Genomic DNA, 21,041 nt, shown 5'->3' on the forward strand with positions numbered 1-21,041 from the left:
GGCTAAACCCAAGCTTTAAGCCCCTGAGGTGCTGTTCCACGGGGTAATTGACGCACTTTTTACCCTTTTGATCAATGAAAGTCCAAGTCATATTTGCAGTTAAAACCTTTGGTTCCATTCATTTCCATGAGATCTTAGTTGGGTTTCCAGACAAATCACTGCTTGTATTTATGTGTGTGTGTGTGTTGGTGTGTGTGTGTGTGTGTGTGTGCGTGCGTGTGATCAAAAACTGTATGTGTTTCTGGGTTGCACCTGAGGAACCAAAGATTGGTTCCTATTTATACCAAGGGCACTTATTGGCTCTTACACCCCAATAAATCATTATTTTTCCACGTTTAATAACCATCACTCTCCACCATCCTGCTGAGAGTCTGGCCCTCCTGCTGCACAACTGTGACAATAAAAAATAAAGGACCAACGCGCATTGGACCAACACATGCTGATTATTTGCACCATATCATTTAATGTAAGTGTCAGCAACAACCTAAGGAACATGATGTACTTTCACGTCATAATGGGGACACTTTGATGGCTCAGATAAGTGGGGGAATTACTGTAAAAAAATGACAGATGGCAACCTCTAGCTCCATGTAGGCTGAGTCCTTGGCAGTGGTCAGGGTTCAAATCCGACCTGCTCTTTGCTGCGTGTCATCCCCTTTCTCTCCCCTCCTTTCCTGTCTATCTATCACTATCTAATAAAAAATAATAATAAAAAAGCCCCCAAAATAATAAAAAATAAAAAAATAAAGATAGAACTGATCAACTGAATAGTCACCGCACCACATACACACAGCACATAGTCCTCAGAGTTGCTGCAGGGGAGCCGCCAAATTATTGTTCGATGGTTTAAAATTATTTTTAAATGTCTGAAAATATACATTAACATGAATCCAACATATTATTAGTAAAGATCATTCTTTTTTTTAAGGAACACAACATTTAAGATAGGCTTTCTGGCCTACAGCTAAGGTAGCCATCCACAAATAAGGATTTACTGTGCCACATTTTAACATTAAAACATAACGTATAAATATGTGAATATGCCAACAATTTTTATTTTAAAAGCTTAGAATGGATAAAAAAAAAAAGGAATGGGTAAAGGCTCTAGGCCACCCTACACATTATTGTAGGTCCAGTTTAATATGCAACTACATTGTATACAATATATGTAGTAAGGGGTCCCTCAGTGGTGTAGTCTAATGTATTGTAGTGGGTGCACTGTACTGTATATGTATGGGCCTATATAGGGAGGGGGGGGGGGTATCATAGTGGGGGGGGGGGGTCTGGGTGTCCTCCCCCATGAAAATTTTCAGCATCAAAAACTTCATTTCCTGCATTCTGAGACACTTTTATGCACCAATTTACGGAGGAAATCCCTTTATTTAGCCTATGCGATGAAATAAAACACAGATGACAATTCAAAATATATCAAAAATATAATGGAAAGTATGTTGTTGCGTGTCATTGCACATTTTTAAGCGGGTATATGGAAATCCTGGAGCTTTCTTAGTTTTTTATACTGCGTATACCTGCGTATCACGTAGACTACACCACTGGGGTCCCTGCACCGTCTCTTTTTTAGCTAAAGGGCCCTTGGCATACAAAACGTTGAAGACCTCTGCTCTACAAGATAGTTGGTGTGCAAGTGGGACATCATTTAACATTGAGAATCTTTTCCTGGAACAATGATTAATTCATCCTGATGGAATTGTTTAACAAATTGCCACTGGACGATATGGTAATTTATCCTGATGGTGGTGCCGTTGAGTTTGACCTCTCTGTAAGTGATGTACTTCTGTAAAGTCTGATTAGTGTAGCATAAAATCAAAGTATAGGGATTACGCTCACACTGGAACCACTGAACCAGTTTAATGTGTTTTAGTTTTGCCGAACGCCACCGTGTTTCAGGCGAACCCGCCTTCATTAGAGCTGACATTCTGATAAGCTGCTTGACCTGGCAGAGAATCCAATTAACTCAGAGCAAGCAACACCGGTCTTGAATGTGGGGCTGGGCAATATAATCGATATTATGACGATATATCGGACTAAATATGGTCTTAGATTTTGGATATGGTAATATGGCATGAGTCTTTTCCTGTTTTTTTTAAATTAATTAATTTAGATTATTTTTTAGGCCGTTATTATATAAGACTGCTGAAGATGTGAAAGGGGAATTGACATGCAGCAAAGGGCCACAGGTCAGAGTTGAACCTGTTGCCGCTGCGACAAGTACTGAGCCTTTGTATAGGGGGCGCATGCTCTACCAGGTGAGCTATCCAGGAACCCCTTCCCTGGGTTTAAAGGCTGCGTTACATTAAGGCAGTGACACACCAACCAGATAATCGGCCGTCGGACAGTCTGGCGAGGTCAGTGACTCGAGTCTGTTCGGTGTGTTCCGTGCCGTTGTCCGTCGGAGGAGCCGTTGGCGTTCATTTTGGCCGATTTGACATGTTGAATCGGAAGGCGGCCACCAGAGTCTCTCAAAATCTGATGAAAATCTTTTAAACTGACCTTTGTCGATCTGAAATGAAGACAGATTCAGAAACTGCACAGCCTATTTCTCGCTTAAAATGTTTTCAGAAACACGTTTCGTTAACTATTTTAGTCCGATATGAGATCGTATTCTGAACAAGACGCCATGACAGTCTGGCTTTGAATTTCCGGAGAAAGCAGACCCATGTGACACGTTCGTCCAATCAGCTGCCGGTTTTCATTTTTGGGCGACATGGAGACGTATTACGTCTCGTCTCTTCGGTGTGTTCTGAGGAACTTTTGGACCAACTCGGGGAGACTGATCAGTCCCGCTGGCCGTCTGGTTGGTGTGTCAGGGGCTTTAGACTTAACAGCGGTTTTATTTTCTGCCTTTAACCACATAGTTATTATATCCACATTATTGACGATTATTCATCTAAAATGTCATTGTGAAAATATTTTTTTGAAAGCATCAATTTTCAACCCTACAGTATCGCCGCAATATCGACATCGATGTATTTGGTCAAGAATATCGTGATATTTGATTTTTTTCCGTATCGCCCAGCTCTACCTTGAAAAGATATCCTAAAAAAAAGACCACTGCTGCATGATGGGAGTCAGGGATAAGAATGAGGCGATGCACAGGCTGACACTCTGGCCATAAATCATTCAACTACACTCAATTCATTTGTGAGAAAAGCTGTGTTTAATTTGCAATCCATAAAACTTGCAGTACATTGAGCAGATATTATAGACAGTCCAGTACAAGTACAAGTCTGTGTCCAATTCAACCCTGCTTACAGTATGTCTTTTAATTAATCTGACCGTATACAGTAACCTGAAACATACAAGTTTGAATCTGGTCCTTAAATTACATAATTACACATCAGGTACAAAATGTAGACTTTTAAAAAAGTTAATAACAAAATATATTCTAGCCACATTTCCCGAATAATGTCTGAGAAACATCCTTCATTTACTAGCGTTTCATTTTGGTTTGTTAAACAGTGATGTTAAACCACACAACATGAGAACTTGAACACAGTTACAGTGAAACAACTTTCTGGACTCTCCCTTTTACATTCCTCAATAATTCCCAGTGACAAATGTGATTATGACTGACGACTGTGCACTAAATATACAGGAGCACGAGCTGCTGCGGAGGCTACTTTATTACACTTTATGAGAACGTGACAAAGCATGATTACCCTTAGGGCTCCTGCACACGGCCTGCGTGGCGTTTCTGTTGCGTGTCTGTTGCGTGGCGTCTGCGTGGCGTTTTCTATGTCTTTACACAGCAGAAACGTGTCTGACGTGGCGCTGCTGCTGCTAGCCTTGTCTGTACACATGGATGTTTCCCATAAACATAAATATGGACTGATTTGATTACAGCAAAGACGTCGGCAGTATTGACGGCAAAACAGGCTACAGAATATTTGGTTCTTTTTAAATTACATTTATATCTGCATTTATGTCAAAACCTAGAGACTTTCAAACATCAACATGTCATTTATTAAATGTATTCGTGTCAAAATGACATATAAACATCTTTTCCTATTCTATTTTGCCTGGAAACGCTTTTTCGGCACGGCTCGAGCCACGCCTGAGACGTGCATGTCATGCAGGCAGTGTGCAAGCTCTAAAGGCCGTTTTATGGTCCTGCAGAGGCTCCACGCAGAGCTTTCGCTGTAGCCTACGTCAGTGGCCTGATGTTTATACTTTTGTGTGTGTGTGTGTGTGTGTGTGTGTGTGTGTGGGGGGGGGGGGTAGAGCGAGGGAGAAGTGAGAGAGTGACAGTGATTAGCTTCAGAGTGAGTAGCGACTCTAGAGTCATAGTGAGAAACAAAGAGTCTCCCTGTTCTTTCTGACCACGGTGGGAAATCTGGAGCAGGAGAAGTTAACCCTCTCCTTGATTTCCCAGCAGGCCCAGTGTGATGCTCCACCATACAGCCCAGCAGGCCCGGTGTGATGCTCCACCATACAGCCCAGCAGGCCCGGTGTGATGCTCCACCATACAGCCCAGCAGGCCCAGTGTGATGCTCCACCATACAGCCCAGCAGGCCCAGTGTGATGCTCCACCATACAGCCCAGCAGGCCCTGTGTGATGCTCCACCATACAGCCCAGCAGGCCCAGTGTGATGCTCCACCATACAGCCCAGCAGGCCCTGTGTGATGCTCCACCATACAGCCCAGCAGGCCCGGTGTGATGCTCCACCATACAGCCCAGCAGGCCCGGTGTGATGCTCCACCATACAGCCCAGCAGGCCCGGTGTGATGCTCCACCATACAGCCCAGCAGGCCCGGTGTGATGCTCCACCATACAGCCCAGCAGGCCCGGTGTGATGCTCCACCATACAGCCCAGCAGGCCCAGTGTGATGCTCCACCATACAGCCCAGCAGGCCCGGTGTGATGCTCCACCATACAGCCCAGCAGGCCCGGTGTGATGCTCCACCATACAGCCCAGCAGGCCCGGTGTGATGTGTGCTAGAGGAGGAGACTCCGCGCATGACACGTGTTGCATTTTGTAACTGTAGTCCAACTTGTGTAACTTTTTGGACACATTTGTTACTTTGGCCTAAATATAGCCTATATAGATAATATTTCTGATTATGGCAGAGCTTTCTCCCCACCCAATTAGGCTAATAAAGTAATGATTAAAAAAGCTCACACCACGCAGGCAGTGTGCAGGAGCCCTTAAGGACACATTACATCACTGTGTGTCTGCGGAGAAAAAGAATAATTGCGTGTGCACAAAGTGTGAATCCTCTCTTTCATCCCAAATGAGAAAAACTGAGCTTTGCATTTAAACCTGGTCACGTTAACGTTTGATTTATTTTTTATTTTTAGAAAGACTTCAAATCGTACTTCAGTGAAAGAGACAGGAATTCACATTCTCGCTCAGCAGAGGTGGAAACACAAAAAATCCTCTTTCACTGCTCTGCCAGCTTCTGAGGTGGTTAATAGGTGGGTTTCCTTTTTAGTCTGAACAATCCCACACCTGCTGTTTTATGACGTAGCCAAAACCCTTCATCCATCCACAGAACAAACCCCGAAGAAAAACCACAAGAAGTCATTTCGAGGTGTTTTCACACATTAAAGGGTAACTACCATTTTTTTCAACCTTTTTTCATCCTATGTTTTTGTGTCTAAGTGATGGGAACAACAATCTTTGACATTGGTCCAGTAAGAGAGATCGCTGCAGTCGGCAGCCGCGAAACAAGCTACAATCTAAGTTAATAGGACAATTGTCCAGCTTGTATTTACCTTCACATAAGTGCTCATTTTGTCGCTGACAGGCTCAGATTAATATTCTAAGTGTCTGACAACATTATGGAAAGGATCCATTCAGAGATAGACCTTTAAAACCTCTTTGAGACCTTTCAGTTTAACCAGAAACAACTCTGAAGTCGCTAGCGCTAAACCCACCAGACTCCATTTGAAAAAGCAATACTTTTAGCGTGTATAGAGCCAACATATTTTCACATGTAAATCGGTAAGCTGTGTTTACTTCAACCAAAACTAGAGTTGTGGAGGTTGGAAAAGTGGAAAGACGACCCAAAACAGCTTTTCATAGTTTTAATTTGTTTCTGTCGACTTTGAATGAAGTGTATTTTACGATGCTAAAACTACCGCTTATTTACATGGAGTCTGGTGGGCTAAGCAAACGCAATTTCGCGAAAGTTTTTGTTTAAATAAAGGATCTTACCCTTTAACAGAAAAGTTGACCTCCTTAGAAATCCTTTCCGTAATGTTGTCAGACACTTAGAATAATAATCTGAGCCTGTCAGCGGCAAAACAAGCACTTTTGTGAAGGTAAATACAAGCTGCACAGTTGCCCTATTAACTTGCATTGTAGCTTGTTTCGACACTGCCGACTGCAGCGATCTCACTTATTACCAAAAAAACTAAAACATAGGAAAATAGGGTCCAGGTAGAAAAAAAACAGCAGTTACCCTTTAACTTAAAGTTAACATTTGTTATTTATAGGGCTGGGTTAAAACAATCTTTGTTTGAGTGATCTGATAACGACCTTTTTAATATATGCCTTTTCAATGACCTGTCATGTTAGTCCTGTTAAGCCAAAAGTACCTTTTTGAGGGTCAGTTACTTGATGGTAACATTAGCGATCAACCGATAATCGGGGCCGATAATTGGCAATTTGCAGAATACCTGTATCTGTGTTTTCTTTTACCTAGAACCGATTTTTAGGGTTTTTTCCTTTATTTAGAACAGCTGAAGGAGGGAGAGAGAGGAGGGTGACATGCAGCAAAGGGCCTCGGGTCGTGAATAGAATGGAACAGAATGAACTCGGGCCGCTGGCAAGGACTGAGCCTACATGGGGGCGCACGCTCTTCCAGGTGAGCTGCAGGCCAGTTTCATATTCACTGTAAATGCATATGAGTTTCAAATATCGGTTGTCGGTTTCATTAACCCTCTGAGGTCAGAAGACGCACCGGCGACAACACTCCTACTCAAAGACGATATTACAACATTACATTTTAGACATTTACTTACTATTTTATTCATGTTTACGCTACTTGAACCCTAGACTTTTGTAAACTCATTTCAAGCACCAAAACAACTCACAAGAGATTTGAGAAATATGTCTGTTATAGGGCCAAATTCATACATCGCTCTGGAACAATTCTGGGCCTCACTTTCCAAAAAGCTGAGTTTGTTCGAACATTTTATTATGAAACACAAGGGGATCAGGTTATATGCAATCGGCATCGTTATCGGCCCTGAAAATCCAGTATCGGTTGACCCCTAGTAAACATGAATCTGGTGCATTATAAAAAATATCTGAGAGTTGCTTCTTGCTTGTACAATTTACAGCAGAAGTTCTCAGAGAATCTCTTTTATATCCAAGCTAAACTGGTATCATAATACTGAAATTTCCCTAACCTAATTGATATTGAATCGAAAATGTAATCGAATCGGGACCTTATGAATCGGAATCAAAATCGATTTGGGGGAATCATTGGTGATACCCAGCCCTAATCATTTAGGGGTTGCCTTTCCAACATCTCTAGCAGTGATTGGTAATCTGTTGGATGCCAATTCTGGTGCAGTGTAGTCACGCTTTGCCAGACCTTCCTCCACAGCGCTGCGGAGGAGGGTCTGGCTAGTCCACACAGCATTCCGGGATGGGAGAACAACGTGCTCTGGTTTATTGGCATTTCTTTAAACCAATCACAATCGTCTTGGGCGGGGCTAAGCGCCGGATGGAGATTGGACAGATAGTCTAGCTAGCTGTCTGGATTTACCCTGCAGAGATCTGAGGAGCAGTTAACCATAGTCCTCACAAATCCACCGGAGGTTAGAACGCCAACACAGAGACAGAGGAAGGGGACGGATGTCCGGCCGAAAAGAAGGACATCCAGTGGAATTTCTGGCGGGACCGGAGCAATCCTGGAAGTGGAACGTCGTGGATATAGACTAGGTGCAGTGTAAGTGTTCCTTCATTTGCATTGTCACTTAGCATGTAAGCTCTGGTCACGTAGCAAAACATGGATTTAAAAATAAAGACAGAAAGTGCGTCAGTAATTTAACATGAAAATGATAAATTAAATGACAAAGCAAATGATGCATGTTCTTAAAGCAGCCAATACACAGTGCAGGTGTTAGTACTTTTTGCAGTGTTTAACAATTTGACATGTCTTAGCCCAGGTGACAGATGATGGTTTTGTGAAAGTGTTGTGGGCTAAAAACAAACCAACATGCAAATTCACCAAATCACCCTCTGCTTTTCAAAATATTCATCATAAACTCCAAAATAAAACCATTAATTAACAGTAGACTGCTTTTGTAAAATTAAAACGAGGAAAAAGAAAACATTACAGCAGTGTTTCTCCTCAGTTAATTCAACTCTGCATAGATTTAGTTTTTAAGACACACACAGGTAAGAACTTAGAAACAGTACTATGAAGGGGGAGTGAGAAGAAGATGAACTGTTGTTTCCAGCGACGCCTCCTGCTGGGAGCTCCTGTCGGCGCCGAGCGCAGGAATCAGCAGAGAGGTCCTAGGGGTCGTTCACAGAGGCACTTAAAAACAAAAAATACAAAGTCATCAGTCGCATGGCATGGAGTTTCTGCAGGTTTCACCAAGTCAAATGTAAGACTTTTTTAGGATCGTTATGAATGAAATGTAAGACCTTTATCACAACATCAACTAAAGTGGGGTTTCCATCAATGTATCTTTATGCGCATTTTGAAGCATCGCACTAATACAGTAACAAAAGATGCGAGTGCAAGTGCAAGTTTCGCACCTCGCACCCCCCCATTTCAATCAAAGTGACGTCCCTGGAGTGAGGTTTCCGCCAGTCTCCGTTTAAAAAAAATTGCCAGATTGCTGGAAGGAAATAACGGAAGTAACAGATTAACCAGCTTTTAAGTGCTCATATTATGCTTTTTGACTTTTTTCCCTTTCCTTTATAGTGTTATATATCTTTTTTGTGCATGTTATAGGTTTACAAAGTGAAAAAGCCCAAAGTCCACCGCAAAGGGACTTACCATCTCCAACAGAAAACACTGTTCACAAACTGCTCCAAACAGCTCTATTGTAGTCCAGCCTTTACTTCAGAGACAAACGTGGTCACTTTGGAACACACGTTATAATGCTCGCCTAGCTGCTAGCATGGCACGCCCTCATACTCTGCTTCTGACTGGCTAGTAGTCCTTACCTAGGTACTGTCAGGGCACGCCATCATACTCTGCTTCTGACTGGCTAGTAGTCCTTACCTAGGTACTGTCAGGGCCCTCATACTCTGCTTCTGACTGGCTAGTAGTCCTTACCTAGGTACTGTCAGGACACGCCCTCATACTCTGCTTCTGACTGGCTAGTAGTCCTTACCTAGGTACTGTCAGGACACGCCCTCATACTCTGCTTCTGACTGGCTAGTAGTCCTTACCTAGGTACTGTCAGGGCACGCCCTCATACTCTGCTTCTGACTGGCTAGTAGTCCTTACCTAGGTACTGTCAGGGCACGCCCTCATACTCTGCTTCTGACTGGCTAGTAGTCCTTACCTAGGTACTAAGCATGTGCGACTCCCAACAAAGTAGCTAAAACAGAGAGCTCAACACAGGGTGAAAAGAGGAGCTGCAGCAATGTGCAGTACAACAAAAATATGTTTAAAAAAAAAAGTTTATTAAACCACGTAAACCTATTCTGGTACAACCTCTAAATACTATTATGAACCTGAAAATGAGCATAATATGAGCACTTTAAAAGCTGCTGACAAGGTTATTATTTCTTTGTTTACCAATGTTTGACACAATGGGCCCTATCCTGCACCCGGCGCAGAGCAAAGCCTGACGCGATTGTCTTCGCTAGTTTAAGACCGACACAGTTGTCAGTTTCTCATCCAGCGCTCGCGTCGTTTAGATAGCAAATGTACCTGCGCCCATCTTTGCGCCCATGGGCGTGCTGGTCTTACAGAGAGGTGTGTTCAGGTGCGTTCTCGGCGTATTGCTATATTGAGGCAGCGAGAAGTGATCGCGCCATTGACCAACAAAAACCTGGTCTGAAGTCAATAACGCAGCATTTCATTCTTATTTTAACGCCTGCTTCACCTCGTGGAGTTTTGGTGGCATAGTGCTCGTGGCATATATGATCTGCTCGCGCGCTTTTACTTTCTTCTCCTGAAAATCTCTCCTTCCTGCTTAGCAAATCCGGCATCATAATAGCAATTCGTACATGCCCTAAACCCACCTGCGCCAGGCGCTTCACGCCGTGCGCTTAGATTGTAAAATAGGGCCCAAAGCTGATGTGCTAAACTTGCTGACACCAGAAGCAAAACTTTAACCCTATAATTACATTCTCAACAATTCTGTATCACTGTAACCAAGGGACAGGTGTGTGCCTACCCAGGGAGGCGGTGCTGTATTGTGTCCGCTGCAGAGTAGCGTAGCTGGGCTTGTCTGACAGCAGGAGGCGCTGGGCCGGGGGGGCCGCCACTTCGCCGTTCCTCTGCAGCGACGCACACCTGCGAAATGTCAAATCCAGCCTCGTCTGGATGTTACTGGAGCTGTGAGCGCGCTTAATGTCTACAGGGTGGTGAATCCCGGCTTTTCCGTTCACGAGCGGCACTTTGCAGTTATTATGGGCGTCGCGGCTTGGGAGGACGTTGGCGTTGGCCCTCCTCTCGTCCGGTGCCGCCGCGGTCAGCGTTCCATTGGAGATGGACAGTTTGGATAAATTACTGCTTGCCAGCTTTCCCAGTAGTCCGTGGCTGTTCATACGCCGGTCTTGCCCCTTGATTGGTGACCCGGGAATGTCTTTCTTCATGAAACCAGGTTTGAAAAAGGACAAGAGGCTGTCGTGGCTGTGTCCCTCCTGACCCCTCTGCCCCCTCCTGTCCTCTGGTTGAACATTGGCCATCTGTAACAAGTCTTTTTGTGCCCTGGCCGTCGATCCCGTCTGAACCTTGGTCCTTCTCAATGTGGAGTCTCTGCTTGGAGGTGCACTGTGGCTTATATGACCCACTAGAACGGCCCCTCTGTGAAGCTGAAGCTGGAGGTCCAGGGTCCGGCCGTGGTCCTGCCTCGCTCTCTTAGACGACCGTTGCCTCAGAGACCCATCCTCCCTGGCTTTCAAATTGCTGCCGTTACCGACTCCCTGGCTCGTGTTTCTCTCCGCACACGCTCTGCTCTGTCCCTCGGGTAATTTGGGGGAGTAACAAGAGTCGGAGCTGGGTCTGTCTGTATAACTCAGACTGCTACTGCTGGGTGAGCTGCAGTCCTGTCCCACTTCGAAGGCTCTTCCCTGGGCATTTATTTGTGGCGGGGTGGCCACCAGTGTTACGATAGGCTCTTTGGTACATCGTGGACGGCGCCCAGACTCCAGGTACTCCACCAGCTCTCCAGGCTGGGTCTGGGCTGGGTGTCTAATGCGGTCCTTGGAGCCAAAAGACCAGCGCAGTGGTAGAACTTTGCTCAGAGCCTCCTTGGGCTTAGTTGGTGATCTCATGCTTAAACTCCGGCCCTGGCTCCCACGGACAAACGGCTTGGCTTCAAACCCATCTAGAGGAAAAGACATTACACCTTACTACTGCTACAATTTACTTATAGTATGTCTACTTTACCTTAAAAGTGTTTAAATGATGAAACACACGGTGGTTTTAATTGTGAAGCAAGCTTGTTGATTTGCAACATTTTTTTCTTATTTTTTTTGAAGTCTACCTAAAGTAATCAGGACCACCCTTTATTTTATTGTGAAGCAGTCATCGGAAACATAATGTGTTTGTCTCAAAGTTTAATCCTTGCTGTTACCACCAGCAACCAAAGATGTTGCCAGATCAACCGGGACTGAAATCATTATAACTTTAAAATACTTGTTTTGCCCCTTGAAAACAAAAAAAGTGTTTTCTATATGCAGCAGTGTCAACAGGGGCGGGTCTAGAGGGGGGGGTCTGGGGTGGCACCCCCCCCAGTGCTCCCACAATCCATTGGGCTAGACAGATTTGATTTCCATTGGATCAGAGTACTTTGCTGCCTGTTCTGCCCATCACTGTCTTTGGTAAATGGATATATACTTTAAACACACACTGTATGGCAACTGTGTACTTTGTTTTTCAGGCCAGATTAGAAGTAGAAACATATTGAACTCACTGTAGAGCACTTGTTGCTGTAAGAAATAAATGTGTATTGCACTTTATTTCTGTTCTGTTTCCTATTATCTGGAGATTTTCTTTTGACCTAGTTTATTGTAAGTGTATTGCACTTTTCTGTGAAAAAAATCTTGTCTTAAGAGCCCATAGAAAATGTGTATTGTATTTGGATATACAATTTGTTGCAAATAAAAACAAGGAACATTATTAATGACTGTGATGTGTTTTATTTATTACATTGTGTTGTTGTATCCGATCCAATAGTTCCTATATATTTAAGCAGATTTTCTATGCTGTATTCTGATAAAATCCCCTGGGCCCCCCCTGACTGATTATTGGTCCCCACTGTGCTTCCCCTCTTAAATAAATCCTGGAATCGCCTCTGAGTGTCAAGATAATTAAAACATACTGCACATGCTGCTCCAGGTACCTACTTGTGTCAGCTGTTTTGGGGGGTTCATCTCCAAACACTGGCAGCTCAGGAGACTCTGGGGCCTGTGTGGGCCCCGGAGGTCCAGGGATGGCTCCTCCTGACACCACGCTGCCCCTCTTACTGCCCCCCCCCAGCCGGACCAGCCAGTGGTCAGAGGTGGATGAGCTGGTGGAACCTGTAAAAAGGAGAAAAGAGAGTCAGTTTGTGGTTTTTTTGCATTTCAGTGTATCCCAAAACAAGCCATGTGCAGCTATAAACATGTTCACAGAGAAACAGAAGGCTTCCCACCAAGGGAGTGTTCAGGGCCTGGCTCTTGGGCTATAGCTACAGGTCTATTTTTCTTTTTTACTGCAAAAATATTTAATATCATTTATGAGCTCCTGACACACACACACACACTCATCAGTCCAGAGCACCTGCTGCCATTTTTCTGCACCCCAGTTCCTATGTTTTCGTGCATAGTTGAGTCGCTTGGCCTTGTTTTTATGGCGGAGGTATGGCTTTTTGGCTGCAACTCTTCCATGAAGACCACTTCTGGCCCGACTTCTCCAGACAGTAGATGGGTGTACCTGGGTCCCGCTGGTTTCTGCCAGTTCTGAGCTGATGGCATAGCTGGACAGCTTCCGATTTTGAAGGGAAATAAGCTTGATGTGTTTTTCATCTGCTGCTCAAAGTTTCCTTGGCCGACCACTGCGTCTACGATCCTCAACGTTGCCCGTTTCTTTGTGCTTTTTCAAAAGAGCTTGAACAGCACATCTTGAAACACCAGTCTGCTTTGAAATATTTGTCTGGGAGAGACCTTGCTGATGCAGTATAACTACCTATATACTATAATTGGTTGATCATACACCTGACTACAATCCTACAAAATCCCTGACTTTTTGCAAGTACCTATAAGAGGTAATCAATAAGAATTGATGCTGGTTTGAAGGCAAAGGGTAGTAACACCAAATATTGATGTGATTTAGATTTTTCTTTTGTTCGCTCACTTTGCATTTTGTAAATTGATAAAAATAAACAATCATTTATATTTTTGAAAGCATTCTTAGTTTACAGCATTTTTTCACACCTGCCTAAGACATTTGCACAGTACTGCATGTCCAAGCCTACATGCCTGCTTGTTGGTTAATAGTTAATGATCAGTTAACAAGGGTTGGCCATCAGCTAACCCTAACCCTTTTAGCATTAGCATCCCTACATTACGGTGTTGCTCCAGAAAGCTCCATGTTAACATTAATAGCCATTATTTAACAATTTAGCTAGCAACTCTAGTCAATAAATATTGTAGTATTGAAGTATTCTGTTTCTACTAAATAGACATACTCATATTTGTAATATCATTCTAGACAGTAAACCGCTTTTCAGGTACATATTTATACCTAAATGATTAGGACTTGTACTTTTTGAAGAAACACAACCCGGTGGCCAACCATGTAACAGGCCGTCAGTCGGTTTGAGGCGGTGTGAGAGTCCCATACAGGAAACAGGAAACATCACTGCCTCAATGGCTGCCACTTAATAGTTACACAAGCACTAAACTGCCCGGGAGTTTGGGTAACAACTGACTGTTTCCTGCAACAACAAAGCACATTCCCTCCGTCTCTATTCTCTTTCTCCGTGAAATGAAGCTGCCTTCCAAGTGCGGTTGGAAATGTGGAGCTCTATAAACGATCTGATGTAAAACAATACTTGTAAAATATAAAGTCTACTTGTGCTACATTTGGGGGTTAAGTAACACAACAGGACGTCACACAAATGGGCCATTTAAGTGACACTCCCACCGCCGCTCAACCCTGCGGTGAATCGCCGGATCGCTTTTTCTGATCTGAAGAGCCCCCCCATTTCCTCAAATCCTAGAAACGCCCCTGCTTTCCACAGCAATGTCTAATTGCCTTCACAAAAATCACGGTAGGTCACAGAAAATGTCGCAACAATCACACGATCACACCAGTATTTTCACCCATCTGTGAACACGCTCATTATGCTGAAACTATGACAATGAATGCTTCTGTGACTCCTGGAAATGGAGAAATGGAGACCTTTTCTTGCAGCCGGTCAGATTTTCTCTGCTATCACTGACAACCACCTTCACCAACTTCATGTGTAATGATGCTCCCACACCCCTTCCTATTAATTCTTTACTTTGCCAAAAGGATGTAAGGCAGACTCCAGCTGCTCTGACCCGATCTCATGATAACAAGCCGCTACAGAGAGGATTTGAAAGGACTGACCGTTGACGGAGGAACTGGCAGACCAGAGGGGAATGGTGTTTCTTCTCTGATAGAAGAGGATGTAGGCTCCACGTGTGCACACCTCAGCCTCTGGAACCGGCTCAGCACTGCTGTCATCATAACTGTACCACTGGCCGTCCACCGAGTTCCTGCAGAAGGCTTCAATCACAAAGACAATGGACAAATGTAAGTCTGGAGGAAATGACAGAACCTGTTAAAACACCACTGATACATGTCAATACCAACTTGATACCGGTTCCTGAACGATACTTCTAAAAAAAAATCCATGTAGAGTCTTTTACCAACTCTTACATTAGGCCAATGAGGTGGGACCAGGGGAGAACTTGCTTGGATGCGTGTTCTGCTCTGTACTTTCTGTAATAAAACATCTAAATGCAAAATCCTATCAGATAGGGGACCCTGGGAAAAAATCTTAATAAATTGGGGTCTGCGGTCTAATTTGTGTCAGACTTTAGAGTCCTTGATGTAAAAAAAAAAGTTTAGGAACCACTGATCTGTTTATGCTACCCCTGGGGCAAGTCCTGCGTACACATAAAACCAACCTCCATTGTTATGCATTGTTATACGCCTTGCTGAAATTAAGACCGTGATGTCTAAAAATGTCCTACAGTCAAATAACTCCATATTAGACATCATTATAATCACCCTTTCTGGCCTCTAGTACTAGCGTTAATTACTCTCTTGTCTAGACTGAATGCCATATTTAATAATGTGAAAAACTCCCTCAGCTGTAAGGCTGATCCTATTCTAAGATCATTTTTTGGGGCATTTTTGCCTTTAATTGATAGGACAATTGTAGACATGAAAAGGGGAGAAAGAGAGAGGGGGAAGACATGCATCAAAGGCCAGGGCTGCTGCGGTAAGGACTGAGCCTTGCTACATGGGACGCACGCTCTCTCAGGTGAGCTACAAGGGTGCCCCAGGCTGATCCTATTCTAAATCTCTTCTCAGAGCTAAATTATATCTTTACTGTGACTATTATTGCCACTGTTCATCACACCCCCAACTGGCACCGTCAGACACCGCCTACCAAGAGCCTGGGTCTGTCACAGGTTTCTCCCTAAAAGGGAGTTTTTCCTCGCCACTGTCGCACTAAATGCTTGCTCTTGGGGGAATTATTATAATAATATTATTATTATTATTCCCCGCAGTCCTTCTGTTCTTTTTCCGCCCAGCATCATCATCTTGGATCATGATGGCACCTACATCATGGTGGCAGCTGTCGCCGTGGTCATGCCCTACGCCCTGCTGTGTCCTATTACACCCTGCTACGCACTGCAATGCCCGGCTTCGACTTACTATGTCCGGCCAACGCCCTGCCACGCCCTGTTACGCCCTGCTGTGCTCTACGACACCATGAACTATTATAACTATTACAATATCTTTATTGTTTAGTTCCATTCATTTTCTTTGCACACAAATCAAACCATGACACGCGAACCTGACACGGTGAAAAGCCGTATGCTTTCCCCTTTTTCCACACACCTGTGTTCCTGTGGCTGATTACCTTTATGCCTTCCCAAAGGCAATGCTCCACCCCGTGCTCAAACATAAAACTGCAGATTAATTAGTATAACCAACGTGGAATATAAACAAAACAAAACAAAGTGGTGCAATGGCTCCAACAATCCATTTGAACAAAAATAAGTTACCATTCACATTACAATACAAATATTGTTTTTCTTCAGCTACTTTACACCGATGCGACGCACGGCACGCTGTAGTCAAGCTTCTCAAAATACAACATCTCTGTGCGTAACGTTAAGGTTTTCCTCCGTGTCTCTACGATGTGTAACATAAGACAGCCAATCACAAACATTATTAGATCTTGGTAGAAACTCGCTGTGCGCTTATTGGCTCACTGACGCTGATGAGATTTACTCCTTTAGGCCCTGGAATTTGGCATTAAATGACGAGGCATTTTTTCGATACTCGATACTATGGAGGCAATTCAATCGGTGCCTCAAAAGTATCGAAGTTGGGTATGACTAATTTGGTCATAGGTTGTTCTGTACTTTCTGTAATAAAACATCTAAATGCAAAATCCTATCAGATAGGGGACCCTGGGAAAAAATCTTAATAAATTGGGGTCTGCGGTCTAATTTGTGTCAGACTTTAGAGTCCTTGATGTAAAAAAAAAAGTTTAGGAACCACTGATCTGTTTATGCTACCCCTGGGGCAAGTCCTGCGTACACATAAAACCAACCTCCATTGTTATGCATTGTTATACGCCTTGCTGAAATTAAGACCGTGATGTCTAAAAATGTCCTACAGTCAAATAACTCCATATTAGACATCATTATAATCACCCTTTCTGGCCTCTAGTACTAGCGTTAATTACTCTCTTGTCTAGACTGAATGCCATATTTAATAATGTGAAAAACTCCCTCAGCTGTAAGGCTGATCCTATTCTAAGATCATTTTTTGGGGCATTTTTGCCTTTAATTGATAGGACAATTGTAGACATGAAAAGGGGAGAAAGAGAGAGGGGGAAGACATGCATCAAAGGCCAGGGCTGCTGCGGTAAGGACTGAGCCTTGCTACATGGGACGCACGCTCTCTCAGGTGAGCTACAAGGGTGCCCCAGGCTGATCCTATTCTAAATCTCTTCTCAGAGCTAAATTATATCTTTACTGTGACTATTATTGCCACTGTTCATCACACCCCCAACTGGCACCGTCAGACACCGCCTACCAAGAGCCTGGGTCTGTCCCAGGTTTCTCCCTAAAAGGGAGTTTTTCCTCGCCACTGTCGCACTAAATGCTTGCTCTTGGGGGAATTATTATAATAATATTATTATTATTATTCCCCGCAGTCCTTCTGTTCTTTTTCCGCCCAGCATCATCATCTTGGATCATGATGGCACCTACATCATGGTGGCAGCTGTCGCCGTGGTCATGCCCTACGCCCTGCTGTGTCCTATTACACCCTGCTACGCACTGCAATGCCCGGCTTCGACTTACTATGTCCGGCCAACGCCCTGCCACGCCCTGTTACGCCCTGCTGTGCTCTACGACACCATGAACTATTATAACTATTACAATATCTTTATTGTGACTATTATTGCCACTGTTCATCACACCCCCAACCGGCACCGTCAGACACCCCCTACCAAGAGCCTGGGTCTATCCCAGGTTTCTTCCTAAAAAGGGAGTTTTTCCTCGCCACTGTCGCACTTACGCATTCATGCATGCTCCTGGAATTGTTGGGTCTTTGTAAATTATAGAGTGTGGTCTAGACCTACTCTATCTGTAAAGTGTCCTGAGATAACTCTTGTGATTTGATACTATAAATAAAATTGAATTGAATTATATCTTAACAATTTGATTTTTATTCTCAACTTACAGTATATTTTTTATTTACTTGTTATTCCTTTCCGAAAGATGCCATATAGATAGTTAATTATTAAAGTTATTATTATCAGGTCTTTACTCAGAAGCTGTCAGTTAGTCAGACCTGTGTAATGTCCACCGTGCATTCCTCCGTGGTGGTTGCACACAGCATACAGATCGTACAGGAAGTCGGGAGGAGTCAGGTCAGGTCGCCGCGGCTGTTTCCAGCCAGGCTGCAGAGGGGGCTGATGGGAGCCGTGGCTGCGGCTCACCATGTGAGGCGTCATGTCCAGGCCCGCCAGGGGGAAGTGCACCAGCGTGGTGAGCTTGTTCCTCCGCTCGCCCACCTGCCTGAAGCGCTTCAGGTGCAGGATGAGGATGTCCGGCAGAGTCCACAGGCTCATCTTCACCATGCCCTGCTGCAGCTGCTTACAGTGGGGGCACTTCCAGGCATCGTCTGGGGCAAGCTGGCGGGGGGAAGGTAGACAAAATGGACAGAAATTAACAGAATTGTCTCTGCTAGACAGAGGCTGCATTTACATTAGGACTGCGTCAAACCATTCTGAATTAGGTATTGTGGAGCTGCAGAGACGTCCCAGGCTACAAATCCTATCCTACAGACTAAAGAAAAAATCTTTGTTTGGTACAGATCCTCGCAAAAATCCCACTATAATCATTTTAATTTCTTTGAATTTTCATAATTTCAATGAAAATGAGAATAATTATACGAAAAGTATCATTCCCTCCAATATCGTGAATCATATCGCAATCTCAATATCAGCCAAAATAATCGCATTTAGATATTTTCCTCATATCGTGCAGCCCTAATTTACATTGCGTTTCGGTTTAAAAACAAAAATCTTTTGCTGTGTTCCGCCCTCTCATTCCCCCTGCTCTGGCGTTTCCCCCCTCTCATTCCCCCTGCTCTGGCGTTTCCCCCCTCTCATTTACCCCTCTCATCCCCCCTGCTCTGGTGTTTCCCCCCTCTCATTCCGCCTGCTCTGGCGTTTCCCCCCCCTCATTCCCCCTGCTCTGGCGTTTCCCCCTCTCATTCCCCCTGCTCTGGTGTTTCCCCCTCTCATTCCCCCCTGCTCTGGTGTTTCCCTCTCATTTCCCTGCTCTGGCGTTTCCCTCTCATTCCCCCCTGCTCTGGCGTTTCCCCTCTCATTCCCCCCTGCTCTGGCGCTTTCCCTCCTCATTCCCCCTGCTCTGGCGTTTCCCCCCTCTCATTCCCCTGCTCTGGTGTTTCCCCCTCTCATTCCCCCCTGCTCTGGCGTCTCCCCTCTCATTCCCCCCTGCTCTGGCGTTTCCCCTCTCATTCCCCCTGCTCTGGCGTTTCCCCCTCTCATTCCCCCCTGCTCTGGCGTCTTCATCCCCTGCTCTGGTACTCCCTCTCATTCCCCCCTGCTCTGGCGTTTCCCCCTCTCATTCCCCCTGCTCTGGCGTTTCCCCTCTCATTTCCCCTGCTCTGGCGTTTCCCCTCCTCATTCTCCCCTGCTCTGGTGTTTCCCCCTCTCATTCCCCCCTGCTCTGGCGTTTCCCCCTCTCATTCCCCCTGCTCTGGCGTTTCCCCCTCTCATTCCCCCTGCTCTGGCGCTTTTCCCCTCTCATTCCCCCTGCTCTGGCGTTTCCCCTCCTCATTCCCTGCTCTGCGTTTCCCCCCTCATTTCCCCCTGCTCTGGCGTTTCCCCCCTCTCATTCCCCCTGCTCTGGCGTTTCCCCCTCTCATTCCCCCCCTGCTCTGGCGTTTCCCTCCTCATTCCCCCTGCTCTGGTGTTTCCCCTCTCATTCCCCCTGCTCTGGTGTTTCCCCCCCCTCATTCCCCCTGCTCTGGCGTTTCCGAGCCCCTAAACCGAAAACATTTGAAAACACTTCTGACCCGTTTTGGTTTGGAATCTGCGGGGTTGTGTTGCAGTCTCAACGGCCGCAAACGGAGACCTTTGGCAACACCGACACTGATGCCAAGATTTCGCTGCCTGATTGGGTCATCATGACGTCTCATTCTCTGAGACTAAGCTACCAAGGTTACCATGGCAACTACCAGCATCGGGCGGAGTATACGTACATGCTGCTTCCTGTTTACCCCGGCACGCGCATGCCCAGTATACGAGAATGTTGAAGAGATTAATATGAGTTTCCCCAGCCTGCCTATGGTCCCCCAGTGGCTAGAAATGGTGATAGGTGTAAACCGAGCCCTGGGTATCCTGCTCTGCCTTTGAGAAAATGAAAGCTCAGATGGGCCGATCTGGAATCTTCCCTTTATGACGTCATAAGGGGAAAGGTTACCTCCCCTTTCTCTGCTTTGCCCGCCCAGAGAATTTGGCCCACCCATGAGAGAGAGAGAGAGACATCATGGCTTTCAAATGAGCAAAGTGGCACTTGGTCAAGGCCACACCCCCACCCTCCACCTTGCCCCCCCCCCTCTCCTCCTCAATAGCATTTAAAGCTACAGACACAGAAATGGCACATCCTAAGGAAAGCTCATTGTGGGACTGGCTCTAGTGGCTGTAATTCTGCACCAAGGCTGAATTTAGGGAAAGAGACTTCAGATACAGTATTAGGGGACCACTAAGGTCTATATAAAAGAGACTTCAGATACAGTATTAGGGGACCACTAAGGCCTATATAAAAGAGACTTCAGATACAGTATTAGGGGACCACTAAGTTCTATATAAAAGAGACTTCAGATACAGTATTAGGGGACCACTAAGGTCTATATAAAAGAGACTTCAGATACAGTATTAGGGGACCACTAAGGTCTATATAAAAGAGACTTCAGATACAGTATTAGGGGACCACTAAGGTCTATATAAAAGAGACTTCAGATACAGTATTAGTGGACCACTAAGGCCTATATAAAAGAGACTTCAGATACAGTATTAGGGGACCACTAAGGTCTATATAAAAGAGACTTCAGATACAGTATTAGGGGACCACTAAGGT

General features: G+C 44.9%; 1 protein-coding gene across 1 annotated transcript in view; it reads right to left on the reverse strand.

The window, feature by feature from the left end:
- Positions 1 to 3,159: 3,159 nt before the first annotated feature.
- The window catches only part of usp43b (ubiquitin specific peptidase 43b), a 123,869-nt gene continuing 105,987 nt past the window's right edge, over positions 3,160 to 21,041 (reverse strand). Inside the window, exons 12-16 of the mRNA XM_078270617.1 lie at positions 18,223 to 18,565; positions 14,746 to 14,904; positions 12,516 to 12,689; positions 10,340 to 11,494; positions 3,160 to 8,517 (exon numbers count right to left, since the gene is read on the reverse strand). Coding sequence (XP_078126743.1) covers positions 8,507 to 8,517; positions 10,340 to 11,494; positions 12,516 to 12,689; positions 14,746 to 14,904; positions 18,223 to 18,565 — 1,842 coding nt within the window. The 3' untranslated portion in view covers positions 3,160 to 8,506. The remainder of the gene's footprint in view (positions 8,518 to 10,339; positions 11,495 to 12,515; positions 12,690 to 14,745; positions 14,905 to 18,222; positions 18,566 to 21,041) is intronic.

This window comes from Sander vitreus, chromosome 15, assembly GCF_031162955.1.
Source record: "Sander vitreus isolate 19-12246 chromosome 15, sanVit1, whole genome shotgun sequence".
Lineage (NCBI taxonomy): Eukaryota > Metazoa > Chordata > Actinopteri > Perciformes > Percidae > Sander > Sander vitreus.